Source organism: Hipposideros armiger, unplaced genomic scaffold, assembly GCF_001890085.2.
Source record: "Hipposideros armiger isolate ML-2016 unplaced genomic scaffold, ASM189008v1 scaffold_385, whole genome shotgun sequence".
NCBI lineage: Eukaryota > Metazoa > Chordata > Mammalia > Chiroptera > Hipposideridae > Hipposideros > Hipposideros armiger.
Genome location: NW_017731735.1, coordinates 335167 through 360747, shown reverse-complemented (window position 1 = coordinate 360747; position 25581 = coordinate 335167). Strand labels below are relative to the sequence as shown.

The following is a 25581-nucleotide window of genomic DNA, read 5'->3' as shown; positions in this document are numbered from 1 at the left end:
GTACAAGTCACCATCACCTCTTACACTTCTTCTTCCTGCTTCCTTCCACATCTTTTCTGCTTCCACTCATCTTCAGCCTATTCTCAGCACAGTGGAGTTCCTCTTAACACATAAATCTCACCATGTCACTCTGCTCAAAACCCTCTATTGGCTCTCAACTCACTCAAGGTAAAACCTCAAATCCTTACAATGGCTTCCAAGGTCCTTGTGATGTGGCTCCTATCTTCTCTAATCCCACCCCTTGCCATTCTTCTCAGTCACTTTGTTCCAGGCTCCTTGAACCCACCACATTTCTGCCTCAGGACCTTTGCACTTGCTGTGTTTTTCTGTTTGTTTTTGCTGGTTCTTTTATCTAAAATATTCTTCCTTCAGGTAGGCACATGACTTGTCCCCTCTCTTCCCTGAGCATCCTATCTAAATAGTAGCCCTCATTACTCTCTATTCTATACTGCCTCATTTTTTTCTTCATAGCATTGACCACTTTACATATTTCTGTCTACTTGTTCATCCTCTCTCCTTTCTTACTCCATGAGAACAGGGACTTGTTCTGTTCATTGCTATATCCCTAGTGCCTAAAGGAGTGCCTGGCACATAATAGGCATGTAATAAATACTTGTTAGATGGATGGATGGATGTACAAATTCTGTATCCCTTGCTCATCTCCTAAACTAGGTTCTAAGCACCTTAAGGGCAGGTCCCCCCACTTTATCATCGTTTGTGCCCCAATGTAAACACTTATGAACATTGGCAACATATGTACAATGATTGAAACAATTTTAAGTATAATGTAGAAGCCAATTTAGCCAGGCATGGTGGAATAGGGATTGGAAACCCTGGAAATCAAGAAAGCAGAGTTCCCAACCAGGCTGTCCCTAAGGAGCTATGTAGTCTGGGAGAAACCGTCTGTATGGGCCTCTGTTCTCTCATCTGTAAAGGCAAGATTTGGACTAGATTTTGAAATCCCTTTCAGCCTTGACATTCTGTGGTTGTAAGTTTAGGGTAATTGCACATTCATTTGACAAATATTTACTGAACTAGTTTCCAGGCACTAATTAAAAACACAAGTCCCCAATCTCAAGAGCTCCCAGATCTAAGGAGCAAAATAAAATCGGGTCAGCTTGGCTGCAATAAGTGTTGAGTCTTAAGAAGGCAGAAGCATGCCCTAGAGTCAAGGCTGGCAAAGGCATCTAGACCAAAGAAATGGCTGTGCAAAGGCAGAAGGCATGGAAACAAGGGACATTTGTAACTAGAATATGGCTTAATTTTACACAAAGAATTGTTTGAGACGAACGGCGTTTGTCTGGGAGTGGCGTTGTACCTTGGCTCTTTGTCTTCTTGAAGGAAAGAATTGTCAAGAGACAGAGTTTATGCAGCATAGGACAGCAAGAAGTTTATTAATAAAATCAAGTACACTCCAAGACATGGAGCGCGCTGACCCAAGAGAGGGAAGCAGCCTCTCCTTACATTGTGTGAGAATTTTTATTTCTCTGGGTGGAATTGTGTTCCCCTCTCCCTCTCCAGTATCTCTCATTCTCTTAGCTGGTGTGCCTCGTACTCCCTTCTTGCTCCCAAGGTTGTATGAGCTCATTACCATGGCCCTGAGAAGCGGGGTGTACGTTCTGATAAGAGGGATGGTTTCTCTCTATAGCATGTTTCCCTTTTTTCTAACGATATATCTTGTTCTTAACATCTTGTTGAGTAAGCAAGATATTTGTGTTCCAAGTGAGAGCAGCTTGTAAGGGGCCTCCTAACCAGGGCTAGTTCCCTCCTTCTGCTGAGTTCTACATTTCTACCTACCCTATCAAAAATATGTCCTGTATCCAACAAAGCTGAAGTCTATTTCAGCCAGGAGAACACTCACAAATGAAAAACAGCCAGATCAGGTATGCCCACAGCCTACTGTTCAAGTTTAGGACGTGACCTGGCAAGTCCTTCCGCGGTTTCCTGTGAGATCTGACTTCTTCCCCATTGACCCATGGTGGCTCCTTGGCCACCCTCACACCATTTCTACCTACTCAACTCAGGATAGTCCCAAGGTTGGCACAAAGACGGACCAATCAATTGCTACCTGGTGGGATTTGGGGAGAGAAGCAAGGCCTAACCACACGTCAGGCATCGAACAGGGCCACCCAAGGCCGTTGCCCCGGGCATGACCCTGACCTCCCCTAGTGGTTGAAGTGTCCTTGTTACCAGGCTGGATGCAAGAGAGGCTGAGATTTTCTCCCTGCTCATTGGTCGGCTGAGAAGCGCCTCCGAGAATACCTTGTTACTAGAGGAGAGAACAAGAGCCTATTGGTCAGGACACTTCACAAAAGCCTGTCAGCGCGCAGGGTTCTGCCAATTGGTTCCATCCTGCCTCGAGAGCCCCCTGTCGGCTCAACCCGCAGCCGGTTGCTTGGCGCCTTGGAATGAGCACTGCCTCGCCTACCCCTATTCGCATTGGCTGTTCCATCATCTAATGAGGAGCTGAACGCAGAGCACTGGAGTGAGCGCTCACTGCGGTGGGATCTCAATGCGGGAGGGCCTGGGGAGGCTGCCCCTGCCCAAGCTGAGTGTAGAGGCCCCAGAGCCAGGCATCTCTGCGGAGGACAGGCGTTACCCCTCAGGACTTGGCCTAGGCCACTTCCCTGGCCTCTCCTCAGGCGCTCTGCATCTCCAACCTGCAACCTGACCTGAATCCAGTAAGTTCCAAGCACGCACATGGCGTGCAAACATTCAGGGCCGACGGAGAGGGGAGTCCCTGTATATCCAGTCTGCATCTCCTTGTACTTGTCCCATGAATCGTTTATCCACCATGTGTTCGACGGTTTATTTATATGGCATTCTGGGTCCATCTGCAGCGCCCCCTGCCCAAATCCTTACTTCTCTCCAACGTTGCCGGGAAATCCCTTGCTCTAAAGAATAAGGATTGAGAACTGAACCGAGGAGTGGTGGAGGCGAAAGGGTGAAACCCCAGAGGGACGATGTTCTACTATCCCAACGTGCTTCAGCGCCACACTGGCTGCTTCGCCACTATCTGGTAAGGGCGCGCGGACCATGGCGGGCGCGCCAGGAGGGGCGCCCCGGGATGCTCGCCTGACGGCTCCCCCTCCATCCCCACCCCCACCCCGTCCAGGCTGGCAGCGACACGCGGCAGTCGGCTGGTGAAGCGCGAATACCTGAAGGTGAACGTGGTGAAGACCTGGTAAGGCCCAGAAAAAAGAAGAGCGGCCTTGTGCTGGTGTGGGTTAGGGGTGAATTCGGGTGGGCAAGGCTGTAGGGCTGGTTCTAGGCGCAGGCGCAGTGGTCATCAGAGTGCGTTTTTTTTTTCCCCCAGCGAGGAAATCGTCAATTACTTGCTGGTACGAGTGCAACCCCCGCAGGCCGGCCTGCCACGGCCCCGCTTCTCCCTCTATCTCTCAGCCCAGCTCCAGATCGGCGTGATCCGGGTCTACTCACAACAATGCCAGTACCTCGTAGGTAAGGCTGGGAAGACTCTGAGGTGGGGCAGAGCTGAGTGGCCCTCAGCTAGGCTGGCTCTCTACCTTGCCCTCCCTGCCCACAGAGGACATTCAGCACATCCTGGAGCGTCTACACCGTGCCCAGCTGCAGATCCGCATAGATATGGTAGAGACTGACCTGTGAGTATCCCCCTGGGACTGGGACCACCCAGCCTTTGGTGGAGAAGCTCCCCGCTAGGCCTCAGCCCATCTCAGCCTCAGTCCTTGACAGCCACCTTCTCTCTCAGACCCAGCCTGCTGCTTCCTAACCGCCTGGCCAAGATGGAGACCCTGGAAGATGCTCCAGACCCCTTTTTTGGGATGATGTCTGTGGATCCCAGACTTCCCAGCCCCTTTGATATCCCTCAGGTAGGGCGCATTCCCCTGGAGCACCTCAGACTTCATGCGATGACAGTGCAGAAGGGGAGTGCATTGTCGGACACTGGGGTTAGGTGAAGGGAGCCTGCCACAGCTCTACCCCATCAGAGGTGGTGCCAGGGGACTGTCCTAATGGACCCATCCAGACAAGCCCACTCCACTTACCTACCTACTCAAGACCAACCTAGAGGCAGCTCTTGTCCCCACTCGTCTCCGTACTGTTTCCACTGCTGAGGCCCTAATTCAGGTCCTCATTCCTCAGCGCTGGGCTTCCCTACCCATGTCCTCCATCCATTCCTAACACCCTGCAGCTTAGACAATGCGACTCTCTTCCTTCAAAGACACTTCCAGTGATTTCCCACTGCAAACAGAATACTAGCATTTAGGGCTTTCTGTGCCCTGGTCCAGAGCCAGCTTTCCCCAGACATCTCAGCACATCCACTGGGCATCTTTGGCTCCCAAACACCAGTCTGGCCTGTGCCCCAAAGATACCACATTCACTTCTTTGCTTGTGCTGTTTTCCTAGCTCATAATGTTCACCCCTTGTTCTGTACTAGTCAAATCCTGCATATCCTTATAGGCCTTGCTAAACTACTACGCTTTCCCATGAAGCCTCTATCCCACTCCCAGCCAGAATCAAATTTTTTTTCTGGAACTCAGCACATTACTAGGGCCTTGTTTTTATCCTTTGTGTTGACCCTTGCTGGAGTCATATAGAAACTTGTCTCCCCACTAAACCATATGCTCCTTAATATCCTTATAATATCCTTGATATAAGGATACAGTGCTTTTTGCACAGACACACTGACAAAGGCCACATAACTGGTGGGAGGAGACAGGTGCTGTGAGGGCAGGAATGGGAGGAAAGGAGACCAGATGGCGAGTGGGTTCACTGCATGCTGATATCAGTACCATAAGAATTAGGCATAAAAGGTCATTAATGTCCATTGTCTGAATAAGGTTGTGAAAGTGGGAAAGCAGGGAGCTGAAGCTGAACCCTATCTTTTGTCCCCCACCCCTCCCCAAAGATTCGACACCTTTTGGAGGCTGTGACGCCAGAGAGAATTCTTGAGGAGACCCCTCCTGAAGTCCCTACAGAACCTAAGAAGCCAGGTGAGCAGAGAGGGCCTTTTTTCAGGCATAGGAATCTCCAAGAGCTGAAGAAATCAGCTTACGAGCTTACGAGCCAGGCCCTGCCTGTGAGGAGGCACTTGGTGCAACCTCATCACTGCCTCACAAGAGTCCTATGAGATCAGAATTCTTATCCGCATCTTACAGATGAGAAAAGTGAAGCCCATAGTGGTTAAGCAACATATCCAAGGTCAAATGGCCAGTGACTGGCCTGGGCCTGACAGGAACCCAGGTTGACTTGACTCCACCGAGTCCATGCTTTTGCCTTACCACATGGGTGTGAGAACTTGGGAAGCGGAGGGGCTGGTGTGACTTTCCTGCCCCTCCAGACAGGGCCCTGGTCACTGTGGTATCTCCTGAGGCCATCACTCTCCGGGAAGCAGAGCCCATACAAATACTGCAGATTGAGGTGAGTTGTCCCCTTGCACACACGAGCCTGATGCCCAAGTCCTGCTTCTGATGGCACAGACCCCCTTGCATCTACTTCTGCCCTGTCTCCATTTCCCCTCTCTCTGGCATTTGAGTACCCAGTGGGCTTCCTCAGCCCAGCCCTATTGCATGCCTCTCAGATTCAGTTCTCCTGGATCCACTTCCTTTTCTCAGAAATGGAATTGAGTCCTCTCTCCTTGTTCTTTCTCTCACGACAGGGTGAACGGGACCTCCCAGAGGTTAGCCGCCGAGACTTAGACCTGCTCATTGCTGAGGAAGATGCAGCTATCTTGTTGGAGGAACAAGGCAGGCCTATCCAGTAGTGTAGTCTGGCCGGTGCTGGACAGTCAGGCCCTGGACACAGGCAATCTGGACCTGGGCAGTGCTCCCATCTCTTCTCTTCTGCACTCTGAGTCCCTATCTTTTCTCTGCAGTGTCCAAGGAGGAGCCCCGGGCCCTGGAAGTGGAAACTACAGTACCCCCACTCTCACCTCTAGCTCTTGCACAGTAAGGGCAGGAACCCATGGGCCAGGTAGGGGGTCAGTTCTGGAAGGAGTGTCATCTCTCTTGTCCATTTTCCCTCAGGGTGGAAGGGGCAGCAGAGCCACTTCCAGGCCAGGTCTTGGCCCCAGAGGAGCTGAAGCCGGCAGTCTGGGAGCCCGAGGCCCTGCTTGCTGGTGAGTACCCGCCTTGCCTGGGTCCTTCCTGGGGCACCTGCACAACTGCTGCAGACAAGGGCCCTGTATTCCCACTTGCTAAAGGGAGGGCCCTCTAGCTTCTTGCCTGGGTTGCTGTGAGGGTGTAGAGCTGTAGGACCTGTTGTTGTTGCAGAGGTGACACCCCCGCAGGAGCTGCGTCTCCCAGCCCCAATCAGCCCAGAGGTGAGTAGTAGCTCTTCCAAGCCTCCTCCTCTTCACCCTTGTGTCCCAGCACTCTTCACCCAAATTCAGCTTCCCCAAGCCCCAGGCCACTACTAGCCTACACAGGCAGTTGTGCAATTTAGTAAAAGGTGGTCCTGCCCATACCAGTTTATCCAGCTGCACTTCCAGAGGGATATGCTCCTGCAGGGTAGGAGCTGCACATGCTCTTGGAGGCCCACCCCAGCCCTTTCCCAGGATGCCTCTGGGGTGGCAGTGTGGGGCCTGTTTGCAGTCCACCAGGATGTCAGGAAAAGGAGTAATGGGTAGGCTTACCCCTACTTCCTCTCTCCACTCAGCGGAGGAGGCCCCCCGTCTCCCCACCTGCTCGCCGCCTCCGTCGCCGCCGCCAGTTACTGTTTTGGGACACGGAAACTCAGATCTCCCGGGAGATGTTCCAGAAACAACTGCAACCCAAAGTTCACTGCTGGGAGTGTGTAAGTGCAGTCCAGGCTTTGCAGGGGATAGGAGGCAGGGAGGGCCTGGGGCAGGTGCACGCTGGGCCTTCAACTCCTGGGGAAGCATTGGTGACACTCACCAAGGTGCATGCATTGGGGGTCTGCACATACACAACTCGCCATCCTACTTTTAGTGACCATGCCCAGCACATCCATGGGCACCAGTTAGAAGTCCTTTTAGCAATGAGCACAGCAGGAAGGCATATAAACCTGTGAGTTGGAAGGCCAGAGGCCTTGAACAAGACATTGCAGAGGTGAAGGGGCAGTGAGGAGTGACTCCCTCCTAACTGGGCTCTGGTCTTCCCTCCTATGCAGCCAATGGTGCAGCCTCCTGAGAGGACCATCAGAAGCCCTGCAGAGCTGTTCCAAACCCCAACTTACCGTAAGAGGGGTGGGAGTTGGCATGTGGGTTCCTTTGACCCCATATTCCTTAGTGTTCCTCATGCCTCAAACCCTGTCCCTGCTTCCACTTTGTCCCCACCCAGCTGGCTGGCTACCCCCAGAACTGCTGACTTTCTGGACCCGCTGTGCTCAGCCACCCCCAAGAGCACTCAGGCGAAGGCCACCCCTGGAGCCTGAGGAGGAGGCTGCCGAGAGGGAGGCAGTGGCTGAGGAGGAAAGGAGAAAGGCTGAAATTCCAAGTGATATTGAGGTAACCACCTTCACTCCTTTCTGAGGGACTTGTCTGCTGTGCCTGAGCTCCAGCAGTCTGTCTTCTGCCCACGTAAGCCAATGGCACCAGATCCTGGGCACAGGTTGGGGTGTGTACTGCCCCAGAGCCAAAGCCAGTTCAGGGCTTCACTCCAAGTGACTCTGTGATGACTGCAGTCCTAGTTCTCTCTTTCATCCCCAGGTCCTGAGGGAGGCCCAGGAGCCCAGTGGGCCCCTCATGCTGTCTTCAGGTAAGCACCTGGACAAGGGCTGGTGCAGACCACCACCTTAACCACTGTGTGAAGAAACTAGTACCCCAACTGATGACAGTTTTTGTCAGAGGGAGCATTTAACATAGGAAGTAGAGTGGTTCTCTTCAGTTCTCCCTCCAGGGTACTGGTAATGTCACTGCACAGCTCTGACATCCAGTTTGACCAGGTGGGCCCAAGGCCATGACTGCTCAGATCCAAGCAGATACACTCAGGTCCTTCGCCTTCCCCAACAGAGCTCTCCCTAGAAGCAATTGAGGAGGAGAAGTCTCGCACCATTCTCGCACCCCCGGAAGAGCGGTGGTAAGCAGCCAGCCCGGGTGAGCTCAGGCCGCAGCCCTGGCCAGGTGGGGCAGAGGCTGGATGGTATGCCCCTTGTCACCATCACAGCTGCCACTTCCCTCCCATGTTCCCCCAGGGCTTGGGCTGAGGCGGAACAGCCAGAGCCCCCTGCATTGCCTGTGGTGCCTGAACTCCCTGAGGTGCCCATGGAGATACCTTTGGAGCTGCCCCCAGAGCCTGAGCTACTCTCACTCGAGGCCGTGCACAGGTACCAAGGAGGGAGGGCCTCAGTGTGGTGAGGCCAGGCTGGGGCCTCAGCTAACAGTAACCTCTACAGGGCAGTGGCACTGGAGCTGCAGGCCAACAGGGAGCCAGATTTCAATAGCCTGGTGTCACCTCATAACCCTCGCTGGATGGCCGCCCGGGTCTTCTACCTGCTCCTGGGTGAGTATGGGCATATGTGTGTGCACGTATGTGTGGGGGGGACAAACAGGCCAGAGGCTGCTGTAGGGACTCCCCCTGACTGGCTGCTCTTCCCCTCTTGACCAGTGCTCGCAATGCAGCAGATCCTTCGCATTGAACAAGAGAAGCCTTATGGGCACCTCCTGATCCGGCCGGGGCCCCGATTCCACTGCGGTTAGAGACAATGTAGAAAGCTGCCAAGAAACCAGCTACATCAAACCATGTCCTGCCTCACTAGGCCCTGCCTGCCTTCTTTCTGAACGTGCATCTCTATCCTCCCCTGCTCTCAGAGCTACTGTTCAAGTATAAAATGAACTGCCTTTATTACAGTATGTTGTCATGACTCCGTCTGTATTGTCCCACAGCATAGCAAATCCAGCCCCAGGGAGTAAGCAGGGCTGGGACTCCAAGTGGGTATGAGGCCCGGAAACTTTGGTAAGGCATGAGGTGGAAGGGGTGGGAGGTGGCCTTGGGGCCTAGGCAGGCTGTTCCCTCTGGCCCAGCTGCAGCCCGCAGTCTAGGTGAGGCCTAGGATGGCCTGGAGCTCCTGAGCCTTGTCGCCAGACAGTGAGCCCAGTGCTGAATGGAAGCTGTCGATGTGCTGTTTGGCCAAGAATGTCAGGAGCAGTAGCAGTGCAGCCTTGGTGTCTGGATGGAGAGTGGAGAGAGAGAGATCCAGGAGGGAGTGGCCCCCAACCCCTACCTGCCCCAGGCCCTCGAGCCCTGCTGCTTCTCGCCTCCCCTGACCCTGCCTAAGACTACCACCCTCACCTGGTGGGATCTTGCTGTCAGCCTGAATGAGACTGCAGATGCGCAGGAGCTCAGGAGCCACATCCACGGCCTGCGGGAGAAGAAGGGCTGCCTCAGGCAGCAGCACCCCTGGGCCCTGGGACTGGGCTGGGGGGTGAGGGGGGCCCGAGAAGAGGCAGTCTTCTCCCACCAGGGCTGTTGGAGCCTGATATTCACAGGCATCCCAGACAATTATAAAACATGAGAAGGACCCATGATTTTTTTTTTTTGAAGACGACGGGATTGTGACCAAAGATTAGACTAAAGTCATGGCTTCAAGATCAAAAACCAATACCCAGGAGCTCCACCGACACAAGTCTCTAAAGGTGCACGACAAAGGTGATTAGGCACAGGAACACTGAGACATCTGTCCAAACCCAGCCACTTGATGCAGATAAATCTCATTCACAAAGCAGAGCTGCTCTGATTGGAATAGATGGTAGGGTAGCCCAGACTGGTACCCTGATTCCATGGAGCACAGTCTGAAAGAGCCCGGGTCTAGAAAACCAGCCTAGGAAAGTTGTGACTTCTGGCTCAGGCCAGAGGGTGGAAACGGCCAGGCAGAATGGAGGCTCCTGAGGAAAAATGCTTCGTGGTGAGGAAGCCCTTCCTCTCATGTCATAGGCCTGGCTGCCGAGCCTTGCCGATCAATGAGAAAACAGGGTACAGAGTGTTAAGGGCAGCTTAAACCATCACTCTGAGTCAGCCACAACTGATGCCAACTCTGCCTATCAATGAGAAGGGAGTACTGGGGTTACCTGGTCAGGGCTGCTCTGGTATAGGAAGCTGAAAAGATGCCCTATGGTGACCCACTCCTCCAAGTCTTCCTTCAGTGGCAGGGCATGCAGCAGGGCAGCCAGCACCTGGACACAAAGATGGCTGTGGCCCCTTGTCCCACTCCCTCCTCGGCTTCCTGGCCCTGCCCAATGCCTCCATCAGTCACCTGGGGCTCTGGTTTCCTTGTGGGACTGGCCATCAGCAGGCGGGCGAGTGCCCCACAGATGTTGTCACGGACACGATCGTGGCGCTCCCGCGCCAGGAGGGGCAACAGGAGCCCCAGCAGCTTGGGGAAGTGTCTGGTCCATAGTCAAGGAACAGGCATACATGGCAGACCTCTCCTTTCTCCAAGGCCAGGGACACTCTCCCAACCCCTCAGCCCCTCTTGCAAGCCGAGGATACTCCTGGGCAGGGCGGCCCCCGTGCTCGGCCAGCACGCCCAGCCCAAAGATGGCATTGCTTCGCACCTCAGGGTCTGCGTCCCGGGCGGCGTTCAGCAGCACGGGGAGCAGGCGGGACACAAACTGCGCTGACGCGGCACCCAGGCCCTGTATGGATTCTGCCAGCGTTCCCACCGCAAAGGACTTCTCTGCCACCGTGCAGTTCTGTTTCTGGCAGGGGTAGGAGTGCAAGTCAGATTGGGACAGTGTGTGGGCCGGGCAGAATGGGGTTTGAAGCCGGAGGATGGAGCACTCACCGTCTTGCAGAGCAATAATGGCAAGAAGCCGGCAAAGAAGGGGGCAAAGGCGTCTCCCCCGGCCACAGCTGCCAGGGCAGGGATGGCCTCACCAGCGTGCTCTAGCAACATGGCATCGTATTCAGCCTGTGGGGCCAGGTGAGGGGATAGAGCACCAGGGCCAGCTGTGACTGTGGCGCCTCCCACCATGTTCCTCCGCTGCCACAGGTGGTCCCCGTGGGGGCTGCCCTGGGTAACAGGACTGGCCCCTCTCAGTTTGTAGCCCAGCTTTATCTCCTGGCCATCCTACTCTCACCTATCAATCCAAGCCCGCCCCAAATCTCCACCTCCAGGAAGCCTTCCCTGAACCCCCACTGCCTGAGTGGGAGCACAGCTGTGTCACTGGGAGCCATTACCAATCTTTAGCAGCCCTGGCTCCACCAGGCCAAGCCCAGGTGTACTGTCCACCCTGCCCTGTGGATACTATCAGACAGACTGCCTGGTCTCTGGTCCTTGGTCCCACAGCTCACCTGGTCCTCGTCCTCCTCCTCCTCCTCCTCGTCAGAGTCCTGGCAGGCTGTCTGCAGAAAAAGGTAGCTCAGCTCAGCCTAGGCTCTCCTGCCGCTTCTCCTTTCCATGGGGTGGGGGCAGGGGGAGCTAACCTTGCAGCCTCTGACCATCCCTACCTGGGGGCCCAGCCACCTCTTCATCCCGAAGCCCACCTGGCCTGCTCACCTTCCTTTGCATCACCGCCTTTAGCATGTTACAGAGGTCAGTGAGGCACCCAGGGGGCTGCAGCGTGAAGGTTCCACAGCTGCGCAGCACCCCCGTCAGGGCCTCCAGCACGGCCATCACCACCTGGCGCTCCCGTTCCTTATACACTGCCCGCATGTAGGATGGCACCACCCGGGCCAGGGCAGCCTGCAGAGCTGGGGACATGGTTGGCTGAAGCCCCAGTCAGGCCTTGCAGCCCTCCCTCCCCCCTGCTTCCAGAGGCCCCAACCTATCTCCGGTGCCCTTCTCACCAGCAGTGTTGGGTTTTGAGGGGCAGCTTTGACAGGCCTTATGCAGCGCACAGCAGAACTGACCCAGAGCCTCATGGGCTGCCTTGCGCACATTCAGGTGAGGGCACTGTGGGATAAGGTGGGGAGGGGGGGGGAGGCATGGGATGTGCCTGCTGTGTGCAGGGTGAACACAGGGTCTCTAGCCCTCAGACCCCCCCCACCTCCGCCCCACTCGACCCACTGCCACTCACCTCCAGAAGTTTGAACACTTCTTCAAAGACACTCTCCATGTAGGGAAGGAAGGCCACACTGTGGACAGACACACGGTCATGGGGAAGGGGCTCCCAGGCGGGGTTCCCAGTGCCAGGGAAGGGCTGATGCTTACCTGGTGTTAACAGCGATCTCCCCCAGGGCAGTGCAGGTGTCTTCCTTCTCATCAAAGAAGGCATTCTCCACGCTGTACCTAGAGTAAGGTGGGGAGGCAGCAGTGATCAGACACCAGCAGGAACAGATCTGACACTGGGCCCTTGTCCAAAGCCAGGAGTCCTCTGACCATTCCTAGACCACTACTGTCCGCACCCTGAGATCTCTGAGTCATCTTCCTCTTCCTCGTCCTCATCCATGAGTTCCTCCTCTTCCTCGCCATCGCTCTCATCATCAAACAGAAGGAAGGAGCTGCTGACGTCGTACTGAGGCTGGACAGGAGGTACAGCAGGGACTCTTGCTCAGCTGGGCCCAGGAGATAAATCTCACCCCAGGGCTGGCCTTCCCCAGCCGGCCCAGCCCAGCCATTCTCTGCTTACCACAATGCCCTCGGTTGAACGCAGTGACAACAGCATGAGTGTGGTGATTTGTGGCAGGTAGGGTGCCAGGTCCTCACCCATCAGCCCCGATAAGGCTGCAAAGAGGCTGTACCTGGTGGAGGCAGGTGGAAGCTGTACAATTCTGCCTGCTATAGCCAGATATGATGGGGGAGAAAGACAGGGAAAATCTATGGGCCAGAACCAGAGGTCTGGGGTATAAGCTAGGGACAAGTGAAGGCTCACTCACATGCAGCGCCGCAAGTCAGGGTCGTCTACCTGGTCGCATAGGCCCAGCCCCAGCTGGCAGCATTCCTCAGCCAGTGGCCTCATGGGCTCCCCCAATGCTCGTGCCAGCACCCCTAGCATCTCTATGGGGGCAAGAACTTGGTTAGCACTGGGATGCGGAGCTGTGCCAGAGGAATGCAGGGCCAAGGCCCAGGGAACCAAGGTGGCAGCTGGGGGGAATTCAGAAATACTCCTAGGGAATGCCTACTCAGTGGGACTGCCTTCTTCAATGAGAAGGAGGGCACCTGCACTGTCCTGGGGGAGATCTCTTTGAACACCATGTGACCCCTGGCCTTTCCGTGGCACTGGGAACCCAGCCTGGGAGCCCCTTTCTCACCCAGGCTCTGGATGCGCACAGGCTGCAGGTCCTCATGGCCTGTCACCAGGAATTCCTGCAGGTGCTCCATGATGGTGGGGAAGTAGGGCAGCAGGGAGGCCTGGGCGGCCGTAGCTGCAGGAGAGGACAGAATCAGTAGGAGTGGGGCCAAGGCCCAACTGCCTGCCACAGGCTCTCTGCGTGAACCCCATGCCCGGTCTCCAGTCTCCTTCTCCTCACCAATGGCCCCCAGGGCGCTCACAGCCAGTTCCTTGGCCCGGGGGGTGCTGGGGTTCCTCAGAGGCTGCAGCATACACTCCATAAGCTCCGCAAGGTAGGGCTGCACTTTAGGTCCTGTGGGGAAGGGTGCCTCTCTAACAACCAGTCTAGGTTTTCTACCTTGTGGGGGTCCACCTGCCTCCAGGCTGAACCTCCTTGTGGCCTCAGCACACCCCTCTCGCCACCTCAGGCAGTGGTTCCGAGAGGTGTAAATCCCTCCCCTTTCAACCAAACTATAGGATCATCCCCTCCTTCGCACCCCCAACCGCCATCACTACCTAGGTTTTCCACGAAATTCTCCAGGGCATAGCAGGCCTTGGCTAGGTGGTGTGTGTGCCTGGGAGGCACTGACTTCAGGTAGGCGAGGAGCAGTGGCATCACCTCCCCTGAATAGCTGCTGATGTGGGGCTGCGGGGAGGAGAGAGCAGGCCTTGAGTCAGCTCAACTGCAGGGCACACACCCAAGTGCCAATGGCAGCAGGGGTGGCAGCAGGGGTGCCTAAAGAGATGAAGCTGAGGGGAAGCTGATCTCTGGGACGGGTGGGGACTGAAATGGTGGCTACCCACAATCAGCCCTGCTGACCTGTAGGTTCTCTGAGAACTGGCCCAGGGCAAACAGCGCAGCATTGCGCACAACTTGCGACCGGTCCTCTAGGCCCTTGCACACGATCTGCAGTAGTGGGGGCAGCAGTCTGGATGGGGCAGGACAAGAGGATATAGTCTGAGAAGCAGAGCCCGAGAGCCCTAAGCTGAGCCATTCTCCTGTTTCCCCTGGGAAAACCATGGCTTTCTCTGTCACTGGATGGTGGGTAGCATCCCCTGATCCCTATAGATGGGGTAGTCATTCAACTTATCTTTCAAACCTGGACATTTTTGAGAGTAGAGAGGAAACACTATTGATAATTGGGCATGAACAGTAAACTCAGACCAGGACTGCCAAGGGCCATGTGGTCCTCCTCCCCACGGTCCACCCTCACTACAGGACAGGGGAACAAACACCTCTGTCTGATGTGATCGCCAGCTCCGTCGGACAGCACGGCCAGCACCAGCAGCCCAGCCTTGCGCTGGTAGGGGGTCTCGCTCCGCAAGGCCTCTTCCAGCATGGGCATCTAGGGGAGCACAGGCATTCTCCTGAAACCCCAACATAAGCCTGCCCATTCCTGAGAAAACAGGTCCTCCACGCCCACCAGGGCCCAAATATCCTTGGCATTGGCAGGCTAGGCATCCATGGGGGTAGGTGCACGAGAAGGACAGAGCCACACTAACCAGCAGGGGACAGAGCTTCTCGGGGGGCAAATGCAGTGCCAGCATGTCTACGACCTGAAAAATGACAAGGAGGTTTTGCTGAATTCCATCTCTGTCCCACAACCTCCCACAGCCAGTGGACATCTTGACCCCTGCCCTTGTCCTACATCCCACCTGTACAGCAAAGTGCTTGGGTGTCTCTCCCACCAGCCCAATCTCCAGCTCTTCCTCCTCTGAATCCTGGTCCTCAGGGTCCAGCTGGCCCAAGGGGGGCTCGGCAGCCATGATGGGGAAAAGCGTGCGCAGCAAGGGAGACAGGAGACGATTCTTCAGTAAGGCCTTGAGAGGGCGAGTGGAATGGTGTCCCTGAGAATCTGCTTCCAAGATGGACTCACATTAAAAAATTCTTGCCTTCCAGGCCATAAAGGGGTCCAGCAGGAGATTCCCAATTTCCTAGCCAGAAGCTGGGTTGAGGCCAGACCAAGTCTTGAACATCTTAGTTAGCTACGGTACTTTATATACCCCGAAGTGGTCAAAAAACCCTAGGAATGACATGAGGGATGGAAGCAGGAGTGGGGTAGTGTGCGTCAGGGAGCACTCACCTTGCTCTTGACTTTGACCAAAAAACTGAGACAGCAGAGAATACGTACACGTATTGCGTCACTCAGGGCCACGTTTCTAGCCACCTGCCCAGAAACTAAGGTAAATCAGAGACAGACAAGGAAAATCCAGAGCATGCAGCAGGGGCTGTGCCCACCCCAGGCTCACCTCTAAGCAAAATGTGAGGACCTCAGAGAGGTGGGAGGTGATGATGGGCACCTCTGACTCCAGCAATTCATCCAGGACCTCCATGGCCTCACAGGCCTTTACCTGCCAGACAGAGAGATAAGTCATAGATTTACCATGGTCTTCTTCAGTGGACCAGGCTGGAGATGGTCATGTGCTCTCCTTCCAACAGAACTCCTGCCCAAATATCCTCACCTCATCTACAAGGATCAGAGTCTGAATGGCCATGATGAGCTTGGGCACCAACATCCGCGCGAGAGGCTGGAGGACACAGGATGAGTCGAATCACAGAAAGCATGATTCAGCCTAGTCTCAGGCCCCAGAAGCTGCCGGCTTCTTAAAGCCTGGACACAGGAAAAGCCAAGGCACAACCACCCACAGTAGTATCCCCTCTCAATTGTTAGGAGAGACAAAAGGCAAAAAAAGAATCTGAAGTAGTTCTGCATCCTGCAAGGGTGAGGACATGAAGGCCCAAGGACAGGGCGCAAGGGAAGTGGAGGGCCCACATCTTACCACGTCATCAGCGTTGAGGTGAGGGACCATGGTTGTCAGAGTGCGCAGGGAGTAGAAGAGCAGCCCAGGAGAGCCCACCTCACCAAGTGTCTCATTCAGAAGCCGAAGAAGCTCCCGATGGTGGGGTTGGAAAGCCTCAGGCCGGGAGGTCACCACTACACTTAGCAGCAAAAGCCCCATCTGTCCAGGAGGAGGGGATGAAAGGGAACACTTTACGTGGTCTACCAGCCTCAGTCCCTCCCTTCTGCCAACCACGGGCTCGTACCTCTCTCTCGGGAATGTGGGGGCTGTGGGTACTGTGCTGAAGAAGCTGCATGAGCTGAGGCCAGGCCTCCAGGCCTTCCTTTCGAAAAATGGTGGCTGCGAGCTGGGCCAGGCTAAGGCTCACATTGTGCCTGCAAACAGGAGAGAGTCCCCTGACCCCCAACGATCCTCCAATACTCTCCCCTGAACATGCTGGCCCTGCCTCCATGGTGTGATCAGGAGAGAAACCTCTGGGTGGGGGCCACGGGGTCTTTGCCAAGTTGGGACACATAAGATGGAGGCTCAGAGGAAAATTAGCAGCATGGTGAGTGTCTAGTCTGATAATCTGGTGAGCTTGACCTCACTCAGACTGAATTTCAGTTCCATTCTCTGGTATACCATCACGACCCATTCTCAAGAACTTTAGTCTTCAACAAAACCTAGAATTCTCGCCACCCTTGGTCTAAAACTGAAGTCCCTGCCCCCCAAGTCCCAGCCTGGAGTTGAAAGAGAAGGCAGAAACCGAGAAAGGGTCTCAGCCTGGAGTCAGTTAGGTGCCCGAGAAGAGGCGGGTAGGCACTTACTCTGTCTCTCTCTGGAGGGCAGTCAAGACCAGGGACTTGAGGCTGGAACACAGGTGGCAGGTGTTTGGTACTCAGCCTGCCCATCGCAGCCTGGCCCCGCCCCGCCCCTGGCCCTGCCCACCTCTCCCGGTGTTCCGCCCCTAGCCGTCGCCAGCGGGTGCTCAGTCGTCTGCGGGTCAGCAAGGCTGCGAACTGGCGAATCTGGGACAAGGAAGCAGGCATGTGAGGGTCTGGGCAGGAACTGAGGCTTGACCAGTGGCGTACTGTGGGAAACTCAGCGGGAAGGGGCAGCAGCCTCACCTGAGGGTCGGCCGCCGAGGCCAGCAAGTCGCAGAGCGCAGGCAGACTGGCGGGGTCCCGAAGAGCGGTCTGCAGCTGCTCCGTGGCCTTGGGGGAGGCTGGGGGTCACAGTCGGGCCTTTCCCGCAACCTCCCGCTCGCCCCAAACCGGCCCCACCTAACCCGTACCTGGCGGATGCGCTCGGTATCCGGCAGCAGCAGCTCCCGCAAGATCTGCTCCAGGCGGGCGGGCTCCATGGCAGCAGCGGAGCCACCGCTACTGGGCTGGGATGGGGGAGGGACAGCACGTGGAGGTTCTGAAACCCACTTCCGGCGGAAAGGGCGTTGCGCCGCGCCGTGCCCCTCCTGTCGCCAGGGTGATTCAACTCTTCGCATAAAGAGCTCTGGCTCCGCCACTTCCGTTGGGCTGATCGCTGCTGAGCCGTGGAAACGGCGCCCTGGCGATGTAGGTTCCTCCAGCCGAGAGTTCCTAACTTCCCAAGCTCCGTGGAGAGGGCGAGTTCCGTGTATTCCGCGGCCGACCCGGCTTTCTAAGGGACATTGCCCTTAACCACAGGGCTCGACTTCTATATCCAGACCAAACCCTCCAACTACAGGATCCTTTTTCTTAATAAATTTTATTTTGATAATTGAAAAAAGAAAAATCAGGATCAAAACTAAAGGCAACTTAAAAAGTTCAAATATATACTTCTTATATAATAGAGATTTATAATTTCCAGGCCCTCTCTGGGGAAGGGAGGCCCAAAGGGCAAAGGGGAAGGCAACAATTCAGTCAATGAGAAGAGATGTTGGTAAGAGAGATAAATGGGACGTGAAGAAAGGGAGAGAAGAGCAATAGTTTTGCCACCCAAAACTCAGTCCATCTTGAGGTTAACATAGATATAACGAATGAACTTTAGGGAAGAAAAAAAGGAGATGGTGCCCAGCATGAGGAAGAAGACGTAACCAGTGAGTAAGGAGTAGCCAAAGAACTCCACTGTCTGAACCGGCCCTGACATGTTGGAGCGCCTGGCATAGTAGAAAACTGAGTAGAGGAAGATGAAGAGCCCCGTGGAGCCAACACTCAGCACAGATCGCCACCACCATCGATAATCCTCCCCAGACAACTGGAAGTAGGTGAGTGCGATGGAGATGCAAGCCCCCACACTCAGCAGGATGGCGAAGACAAAGAAGAGGATGCCATACAAAGTGTACTGCTCCCGACCCCATACTGTGGCAAAGATGTAGTACAGCTCCACAGAGATGGCACTGTGAAGAGAAGAGATGAGACACTGCATTAAATGGCTGTGCATTGCCAGTACAGTGGCCAGGCCAAAATCCAGCCACCACCCCTCCATGTTACTGGGTCACTGGCAGGTGGATCCACTCTACTCTGTGCCCTGGAGTTCCTGGCTTAATGGGAATTCTTTTACCTCTGATTAGCTGCTTTTATTTTCAGAACATCTTTGATAGGTTGAGAGCGGGGATCTTGTCTGTTTTATTTTCCATTGTATTATCTGCCTGCCATTAAGAGGTACTCAAATTGAATGAATCAAATGGACTTTAAGCCCAACATGGTAACTGTAGACACTAAATTCAGAAACCAGGAAAATGGTAAAAGGAGCAATGTCTCTGGAGAGCTTTATAAGTGAGACAACCCTCATATTTGAACTGATTCAAGCTCAGTCCTGCTTGGATAAAGGAGGACCCATTTAGTGATCTCTTAATGCTACAGCTGAATCAGAGGTTATCACTGACATTGGGTTAGGGTACAGGGTGAGTGGGAAAAGGAAAAGTTGAGGTCAGGAATCTGAGAGTGATGGTCATGGAATAAAGGGAGGATACCTGAAAGGCAGGAAGCCTCCAACAGTCATGTGGATGAGAGTAGACTTGTACCAGGGCTGGGGCGGGATTTCCCGGGCGATGTTCTTGGTGCGGCAAGGTGCATCAAAGGGGCTAGCGTTGTTCTTCCCAAAGATACCTCCAATGACAGTGAGGGGAAAGCCCACCAGCAGCCAAACTGTCAGAAGCAGCAGGATGGTGGTAGCTGGCAGAGCCTGTGTCGAACCATTGGCCCAATGTACCGAGTTCACCACACTCCACGTCAGAAAGAAAGGCACTGCAGGGATGGGTTCCCAAAGGGAGAATCAGCACTAGGAACTACATCCCTGGGGGCACCCACTCAGACTGAACCTAAAGGGAAGAGGGGTTAAACCCCAGGCAGACACCAAGCTTTCATGTCCTGCTTTTTGTTCCTTATCTTACCAATACTCCTACCCTATCCATTATCATTAAGGATCAAGGCAGCTTTACATAATGATCTAAGAGTGACACAAATCCACGTGCTTCCAAGTGCCTGTCCTGCTGTGGCATCAATAGTTTCTGGCATGAGACATTCCTTTGGATCAAGGCCCTGTTTTCAGAAAGCCCTGGTTCAAACGTAATGTGATGGAATATAAATCAGACCCTTAGCATTGGGAATATGAAAGGTTTAGAATGCAGTTACTTCCTTTAAAAGGACAAGCTGGCTTGAAGGCTAGGGTGGGGTAGCCCATCTCAAAAATAAGTAAAGTTAAAAAAAAAAGGAGTATCAAAATAAATTCAAGAGTGTTATTTCAGTGTAATGGTTGAGAATGCAGGCTCTAAAGTCAGACTGCCTGGGTCTGAAACCTGGTTCACTACTCTTTAGGAGTGGAATCTCTGGCAAGTTACTTAACTAGCTTGGAATTCAATTTCCTCATCTGTAAAATGGGGACAGTATTACCTATTTCATACAGTTATTGTGAGGATTAGACGAGATGAAGGCATGTTGAGTGCTTACCCCAGTGCCTAGGATATTTTAAGGGCTTCATAATTTTTCACTATGCAGAAGAAATGCATTATCTTTTGAATGGCCTTATTGTTTCTTTTGCCTATTTTCATTCCCTTACAGCATCACTCTGACTCTATCTTAGGTTCCATGATGTGCTCTAAATTCCCAAGTTAGCCCACCAGGGAAAGGGCAGTTCTCACCAGAGAAGAGACTGGTGGTAAGAATGATGTTCCACACCCAACGCTCGCCTCCAATCTGCCGGTAGAAGTGGCTGGACACGTAGCCAGAGATGCAGCAGGTAAGGGCATACAACAAGATGGCTGCCGAGTTAATGGCCCCGTGCCGGTGCACATTGAATATGCCCAAAAGTGCCATGACAATAATGCCTGTAGGGTGGTAGTGGAAAGTCTGTGTTAGGTCTCACCTGTCCTCCTCCTGGCAGTTTCAGAGGAATCAGCCCCCTTTCTCCCAGACCCAAGGCCTCCAGCAAAATACTATTCCACAATTCTGTTGTCCAGAAAACCCACAGTAAAATATACACATCCTTGCTAGAGCCACCCCCCACCCCTTGGGTCTGCCCCTCTCCTTGGACAGAAGAGATATGCAGATCTTTTCTGAACAAACTACCTACTTAGGTTTAACCCTTGAGAGAAATCCCTGATTAATTTTTATCACCTCACCAGTGCCAAGAGCCAGGAACTGGGCACCCACACCAAGCACAGCACACAGTAGACCACGGTATGGAGGGAAACGGAAGACATCTGTATGGATAATTTTCCAGCCATTGTCACCTTGGTCAAAGTCATCACCAGAACCTGCAGAGTTCGTCTCCTCATCCAAGTTGTACCGAGCCAGGTCATTCCGAAGCACACGCATGAGAATGACAGCTACAAACCCCACCAATAAAAACACAAGCACCATGGAATTGATGATGGACAACCAGTGGATTTCCAATGTTCGAGGAAAGAAACCACCATCATCACCACGGCGCCTATCACTCCGACGCTCCACTGAAGTCTCAGACCAACGCACACTGTAAGTGTGGGTGAGGCCTAGGAACTCATCAGGCCGTAACCCATCTAAACTGTGGGGCTTGACATCCCGCACTGAGACGTTGGCAAATATAATTCGATCTCCATGGAATTCTAGGTGGAAGTCCAAATGGGTCCAAAGTCCTATCTTGTGGCTGTGAGGCAAGAAGCCACTCTCCTCCATGTAGCCCACGAAGCCACGGAGTGGCAAGTCGTCCACCACAAATTCAAAGTAGTACAATTCCTCAATGGCCTGGCGCAGCTGTTCCACCTACAAAGAGCAAGTCAGGAATCAGACAAGGCCTCCCCAGGCATAGGGTTAGAGCAAGGTTTCTCAATCTCGGCACTACTGACATTTGGGCTGCATAATTCTTTGTTGTTGGGGGCTGTCCTGTGCATTGTAAGATACACCATCCCTGGCTTCTCATGAGATGTCAGTAGCACCCCTCAATAGTGATGTGATATCTCAATATCTTCAGACAGTGCCAAATATCCCCTAGGAGATAAAACTGCCCCCTCTTGAGAACCACTGGTTTAGACCCTAGTATGTTGGGATTCTCCAAAAAGAGCAAGTATGACTTGACAGGGTTAAGGCTTAGAAAAAGGAGAGGCAAGGTATAAGAAGTTCTGGTGTAGATTAAGGAAAAGTGCTCTAAGATAAGATTTGCTAAAGAAAAAAGCACGACAGGGAAGATTGGATAGAGTGTAAAGAAGCCAGTTAAGAAAGGGTCGAGAGGTAGGTATGGAAGGAATTAACTGTAGCAGTGATAGTTGGGACTTTATTACCAGCAGAAAAGCTTGGAGTCAGGAGCCCTGGGCTCTCTAATATCAGCTCCGCAATTAACTATCGAAGTAGTCTTGAAATAGTCACCTCTGAGCAAGTATGTTTCTTCAACAATGCAAATAATACCATCTGCCTTGCCTGCTACATGGAGTTGTAGTTAGAACCAAGTCAGATAATTAATATAAAGATGATTTGAAAACCATAAATGTGGCACTGTTAGTAGTTTTTAGGAGGTAGGGCTAAGTTCTAGCCTATGTGGAGAGGCTGACCTGTGTAGAACTGAGCTGCATGTGGCACAGAATTCTCTTTTCCACATTCTCCCGAAAGCGGATCTCGTACAAAGACTCAGCCATTCGATCACCATCCAGCACTTCACCCAGGCTAAGGCTTTTGTGACGTATCTTCTCAGGGCAGCAGACTGGAAGCTGATAGTAGTGGTAAGTCTCCTGAGGGTTATGGTAGGGTCCCACTTTGTTGACATACAGAATGACGGGGTCGCCAGCCTTGTAGTGTGTCACACTTTCCACCCCTGGCTCACGGCCTGTGCCCAGCAGCAGCATCAGGAGTGGCAACCACTGACAGTTCCAACTTCGAGGGTGCCCTAGAACTGTCATCCTTAAGGCAGCGGAACCTGTTTGGGGGGAGTCCTGCGATTATGGAAACCAGGGATCAACTCATGACACCCCAGGTCAAGCCCTTCAAACTGACTGATGCTCAATGGCTGCAATTACTCCCTTTGGTCTCTTCCACCCTCCCTCATAAGTCCACCTCCTGACCCCCACACCACGTCATATTTCTGTCCCCAAAACTAGACTCCACCTCTGCTCTCTTGTCCTCAACTCGGGACTCCCTCCTCCCGCAGCCCGCCTGGCTTGGGCCGCCCCGCGCGCCTCAGCCCGTTTCCATGGCAACGCCACGAGGCCTCACACCTCAGGCACCTTCCCTCTGCAGCCCTGGGGTCCTCACCACGCGGGAAGGGCCGGCAGAGGCGGCGCCAGCGTCCTCTGCGGCCCGTAGCTACCCTTGGGCTCCTGCTGGGGTCTCCCCCAGAGCGGCGCGCTTGGGGCGGCCTGGAGAGGACCTGACGACCAACCTCCACGAGGTTGGCCGTGGCTGTGCCTGATGGCAGCAACTGTAACCAAACCGCGAGGGAACCCTCACTCAACTCTGAAGTATTCGTCGATGAGCTTTCTGCAGCGGGAGCCCCAGCCCAGCTCTGGAGACCCCGCAAGGCTCAGCTAGCTTCTCCGCCGGCGGAGGGCCCTCCCGGCAATCTGAAGAGCAGCCCAAGACACGTCAGTCTTACCACTTCCGCTTTCACCAGCGGGGGCTTCAGGCCTGCGGGAACCTCCTTCCTGGAACCTGGAGGGAACTGCGGCCTCGCCTCTGTGGCCCTCGGCGCCCCAGCCGACGGTGCCCCGGGGAGCGGGCTGCGGTCCTGAAGCCTGGCTACGAGGACGCAGACGCCCCTTCGGGAAAAGAGTCGCCGCCGGGTCTCCCGCCCATCCCCGGGAAGGTTTGGGGCGGAGGCCTTGAGAGCAGTGCCCGCCGCGCGCGCCGAGTGACACGATACCCGGGCCGCGGCTGTGCCCACACCTAGTGGACGCCCAAAGCAGTTGACGGCTGCACCAATGGGACTCGCCACTGACCGCTGAGGCCGATCTCTGAACGGTTCATGGCCCCCAGCCTGGGCGGGGGTGAGGCTTCGGGCGTCGCTGTGCTAGGACAGCGAGGGCACAGCCCATAGAAGGGGCCTAGAGTCTGTATCTCACCTCATTGCTTCTCACCTACCCGTCATAAATGGCCTGCCGCCAAAAAATTAAAAAAATATATCTTCCCAAAGCTTGTACTGGAGGCCATCCTGGCTGTGCAATGACCGGTCTGTGACCTAGGATAGGCAAGCCTGAGCCAGGTCTGATGCAGAGGAACACAAAGAGTTAAGGTGTCTGCGCTTTTACCCTGTGAGTTGGGCAGCTTGACAAGATTATCGTTAATTGCAGGTAAAGAATCTTGCCATACGTCCGTTGCTTCCATGTTTTTGTTCTTATTTATTGGTGTATATTTGGGCTTCTCTTAATTTTGTATTGCAGATTATTCTGGAAACGTTTACCCTTATTTGTCTCAGCTCTTTTAAGGGGATCTGCCATTAGGGAAGTTCCCCTGGAGGTCAGACCCAGGGGCAGTGACTTTTCCTTTGGCCATCTGGGAGCATCATGTAAGGGAGCTGACTTAAGTTTCCCTTTTCCTGGGGAAAGTAGTATAGCAGAAAGTTAGAAGTGGCTTTTGGCCCCAAAAGACCTCTATTTACTCACATCTGCCCCCTCTGACACAGCCCTCCTCCCTGGAGGAGGAAGTGAGGTTTCAGGAAGTAAAGGGTTGAAGGTTGAGTATTTTAGACAATCAGTGAATTTTGTAACTTTGGGTGGCTTTGGAATAGTCTTTAAGTGCCAGCCCCCTGATCTCTAAAGTCAGAAACCTGCGCCCCTTTTTCAATTCCCTCTGCCCCCCAGATCAGTGCCACCAAGCCCCCTGTGTTTATTTCCTGAATATCTTTGAAATACCTGCCTTCCACGGATATCTTGGTTCAGGCCGTTCCTCTCACCTAAATTACCATGACAGCTACCTTGCTAGTTTCCTGGTCACCATCCCCCTTGGATCCATTTTTCCTCACTGCTGCTGCAAGAATTTTTTTTTTTTTTTAAATCCTGAAAGTGTCCTATTTCCTGCAACAGTGATTCTTAAATTTTGGTGTGCATTAGATTCAGCTAGAAGCTTACTAAAAACATAGATACCTGGGTCCCACCAAATCTGGACATTCGATGAATGGGTGACTGGGCATAAGGGTTTTTTTTTCGTTTGTTTTTTTTAAAGATTTTTTATTGGGGAACTGGGGGGATGGGAACAGTGCTGGGGAATTGGGGGAAGGGGAACAGACAAGTTGCTCTCGTTTTGTTCTTCAGTCTAGTGGAGGACGTCACTTCACTGGCCCAAGTTGGCACCATCATTGCGCTCTTCCCAGGCGAGGCACATCAGTCGCCAGCTTCTGGATGGCCGCTCAATGTGGCTGCTGGCCGCTCACGCTGGCTGCTGGCCACAAACGGCAGCTCATGGCAACCCACTGCCACAGGGGCTGCAGCCTACCCAGTTGCTGGCGATTCACGGCAGCCCAGCTCCAGGTTGAGGTGTTCAGCATCCTAGCTGCAGAGGGCAGTGTCACTGGCCCTCATATGTGGGATCCGAACCGGGGCCATCTGGCGTCCCAAGCCAGTTCTTAACCATCGTGCCACTCGGCCGGCCCCATAAGGTATTTTTTAACAAGCTCTGGTTTTGATACACACCAAAATTTGACCATGAGTACATAAAGTCAACAAAGCTGGGCATATGAGGCCTCTCAGACCTGGATCTTAATTATTTCTTTAGATACATTCCCCTCTGGAATCCTAGCCTGTATTCAAATTGAAATTTTAAATGTCATGTTCTCTCAAGACTGCAAGACTCATGTAGTTTCTTCTGCCTGGACTGCCCAATCTCCTATTCTTTACCTGCCTGGAGACTTGAATAGTGCAAACACCGCCACCTTCTCTATAAAGACTACCCTTACATCTTCCAGGCTTTGTTTCTAGCACTTTGCCTTACTGTACTATTATTTTACTTTTTTTTTTTTTTTAAAGATTTTATTGGGGAATTGGGGGAGGGGAACAGCGTTGGGGAATTGGGGGACGGGGAACAGACAAGTTGCTGTCCCTTCGTTCCTCAATCCAGCTATGGAGGACGTTGCTTCACCGGCCCAAGTTGGCACCATCATTGTGCTCTTCCCGGGTGAGGCAGATCAGTCGCCGGCTGCGGGCTGCTCACGCTGGCTGCTGGCCACTCACGGTAGCTTATGGCAGCCCACTGCAGCAGGGGCTGCAGCCTATGCTG

The 25581-nt window shown here is 53.7% G+C and overlaps 3 protein-coding genes across 11 annotated transcripts; 1 reads left to right on the top strand and 2 right to left on the bottom strand.

Moving 5' to 3' along the window:
• Positions 1-1375: 1375 nt before the first annotated feature.
• REC8 (REC8 meiotic recombination protein) lies at positions 1376-8785 on the top strand. Of its 2 annotated transcripts, XM_019663081.1 has the most exons (19): positions 1376-3019; positions 3116-3184; positions 3317-3459; positions 3545-3620; positions 3728-3848; positions 4886-4970; positions 5318-5397; positions 5636-5723; positions 5852-5924; positions 6003-6094; positions 6249-6298; positions 6634-6771; positions 7108-7174; positions 7278-7444; positions 7646-7694; positions 7949-8015; positions 8131-8262; positions 8332-8438; positions 8544-8785. In XM_019663081.1, the coding sequence occupies exons 1-19, from the start codon at positions 2964-2966 to the stop codon at positions 8633-8635; spliced, it is 1752 nt and encodes a 583-aa protein (XP_019518626.1). In that variant the 5' UTR covers positions 1376-2963; the 3' UTR covers positions 8636-8785. The 2 variants fall into 2 exon arrangements, with proteins under 2 accessions (XP_019518626.1, XP_019518625.1); XM_019663080.1 differs by having other exon boundaries at positions 8332-8629.
• Positions 8763-17816, bottom strand: IPO4 (importin 4). Its single transcript, XM_019663071.1, has 30 exons — positions 17223-17816; positions 17056-17142; positions 16877-16956; positions 16756-16797; positions 16194-16323; positions 15929-16108; positions 15611-15676; positions 15398-15499; positions 15232-15315; positions 14804-14968; positions 14651-14704; positions 14384-14493; positions 13968-14076; positions 13664-13793; positions 13347-13460; positions 13128-13241; positions 12753-12873; positions 12506-12617; positions 12282-12397; positions 12088-12165; positions 11954-12011; positions 11724-11829; positions 11434-11627; positions 11229-11279; positions 10720-10845; positions 10425-10633; positions 10189-10321; positions 10004-10108; positions 9228-9297; positions 8763-9104 (listed from the first exon to the last, which is right to left on the bottom strand). Exons 1-30 carry the CDS (start codon positions 17427-17429, stop codon positions 8974-8976), a joined length of 3384 nt encoding a protein of 1127 aa, XP_019518616.1. The 5' UTR covers positions 17430-17816; the 3' UTR covers positions 8763-8973.
• TM9SF1 (transmembrane 9 superfamily member 1) lies at positions 17651-23608 on the bottom strand. 8 transcript variants are annotated; one of them, XM_019663075.1, is made up of 6 exons: positions 22967-23608; positions 21930-22307; positions 20526-21147; positions 20046-20231; positions 18879-19152; positions 17651-18302 (listed from the first exon to the last, which is right to left on the bottom strand). In XM_019663075.1, the coding sequence occupies exons 2-6, from the start codon at positions 22272-22274 to the stop codon at positions 17909-17911; spliced, it is 1821 nt and encodes a 606-aa protein (XP_019518620.1). In that variant the 5' UTR covers positions 22275-22307; positions 22967-23608; the 3' UTR covers positions 17651-17908. The 8 variants fall into 8 exon arrangements, with proteins under 8 accessions (XP_019518620.1, XP_019518623.1, XP_019518621.1 ...); XM_019663078.1 differs by having other exon boundaries at positions 21930-22291; XM_019663076.1 differs by lacking the exon at positions 22967-23608 and adding an exon at positions 22827-22953.
• Positions 23609-25581: the final 1973 nt, after the last annotated feature.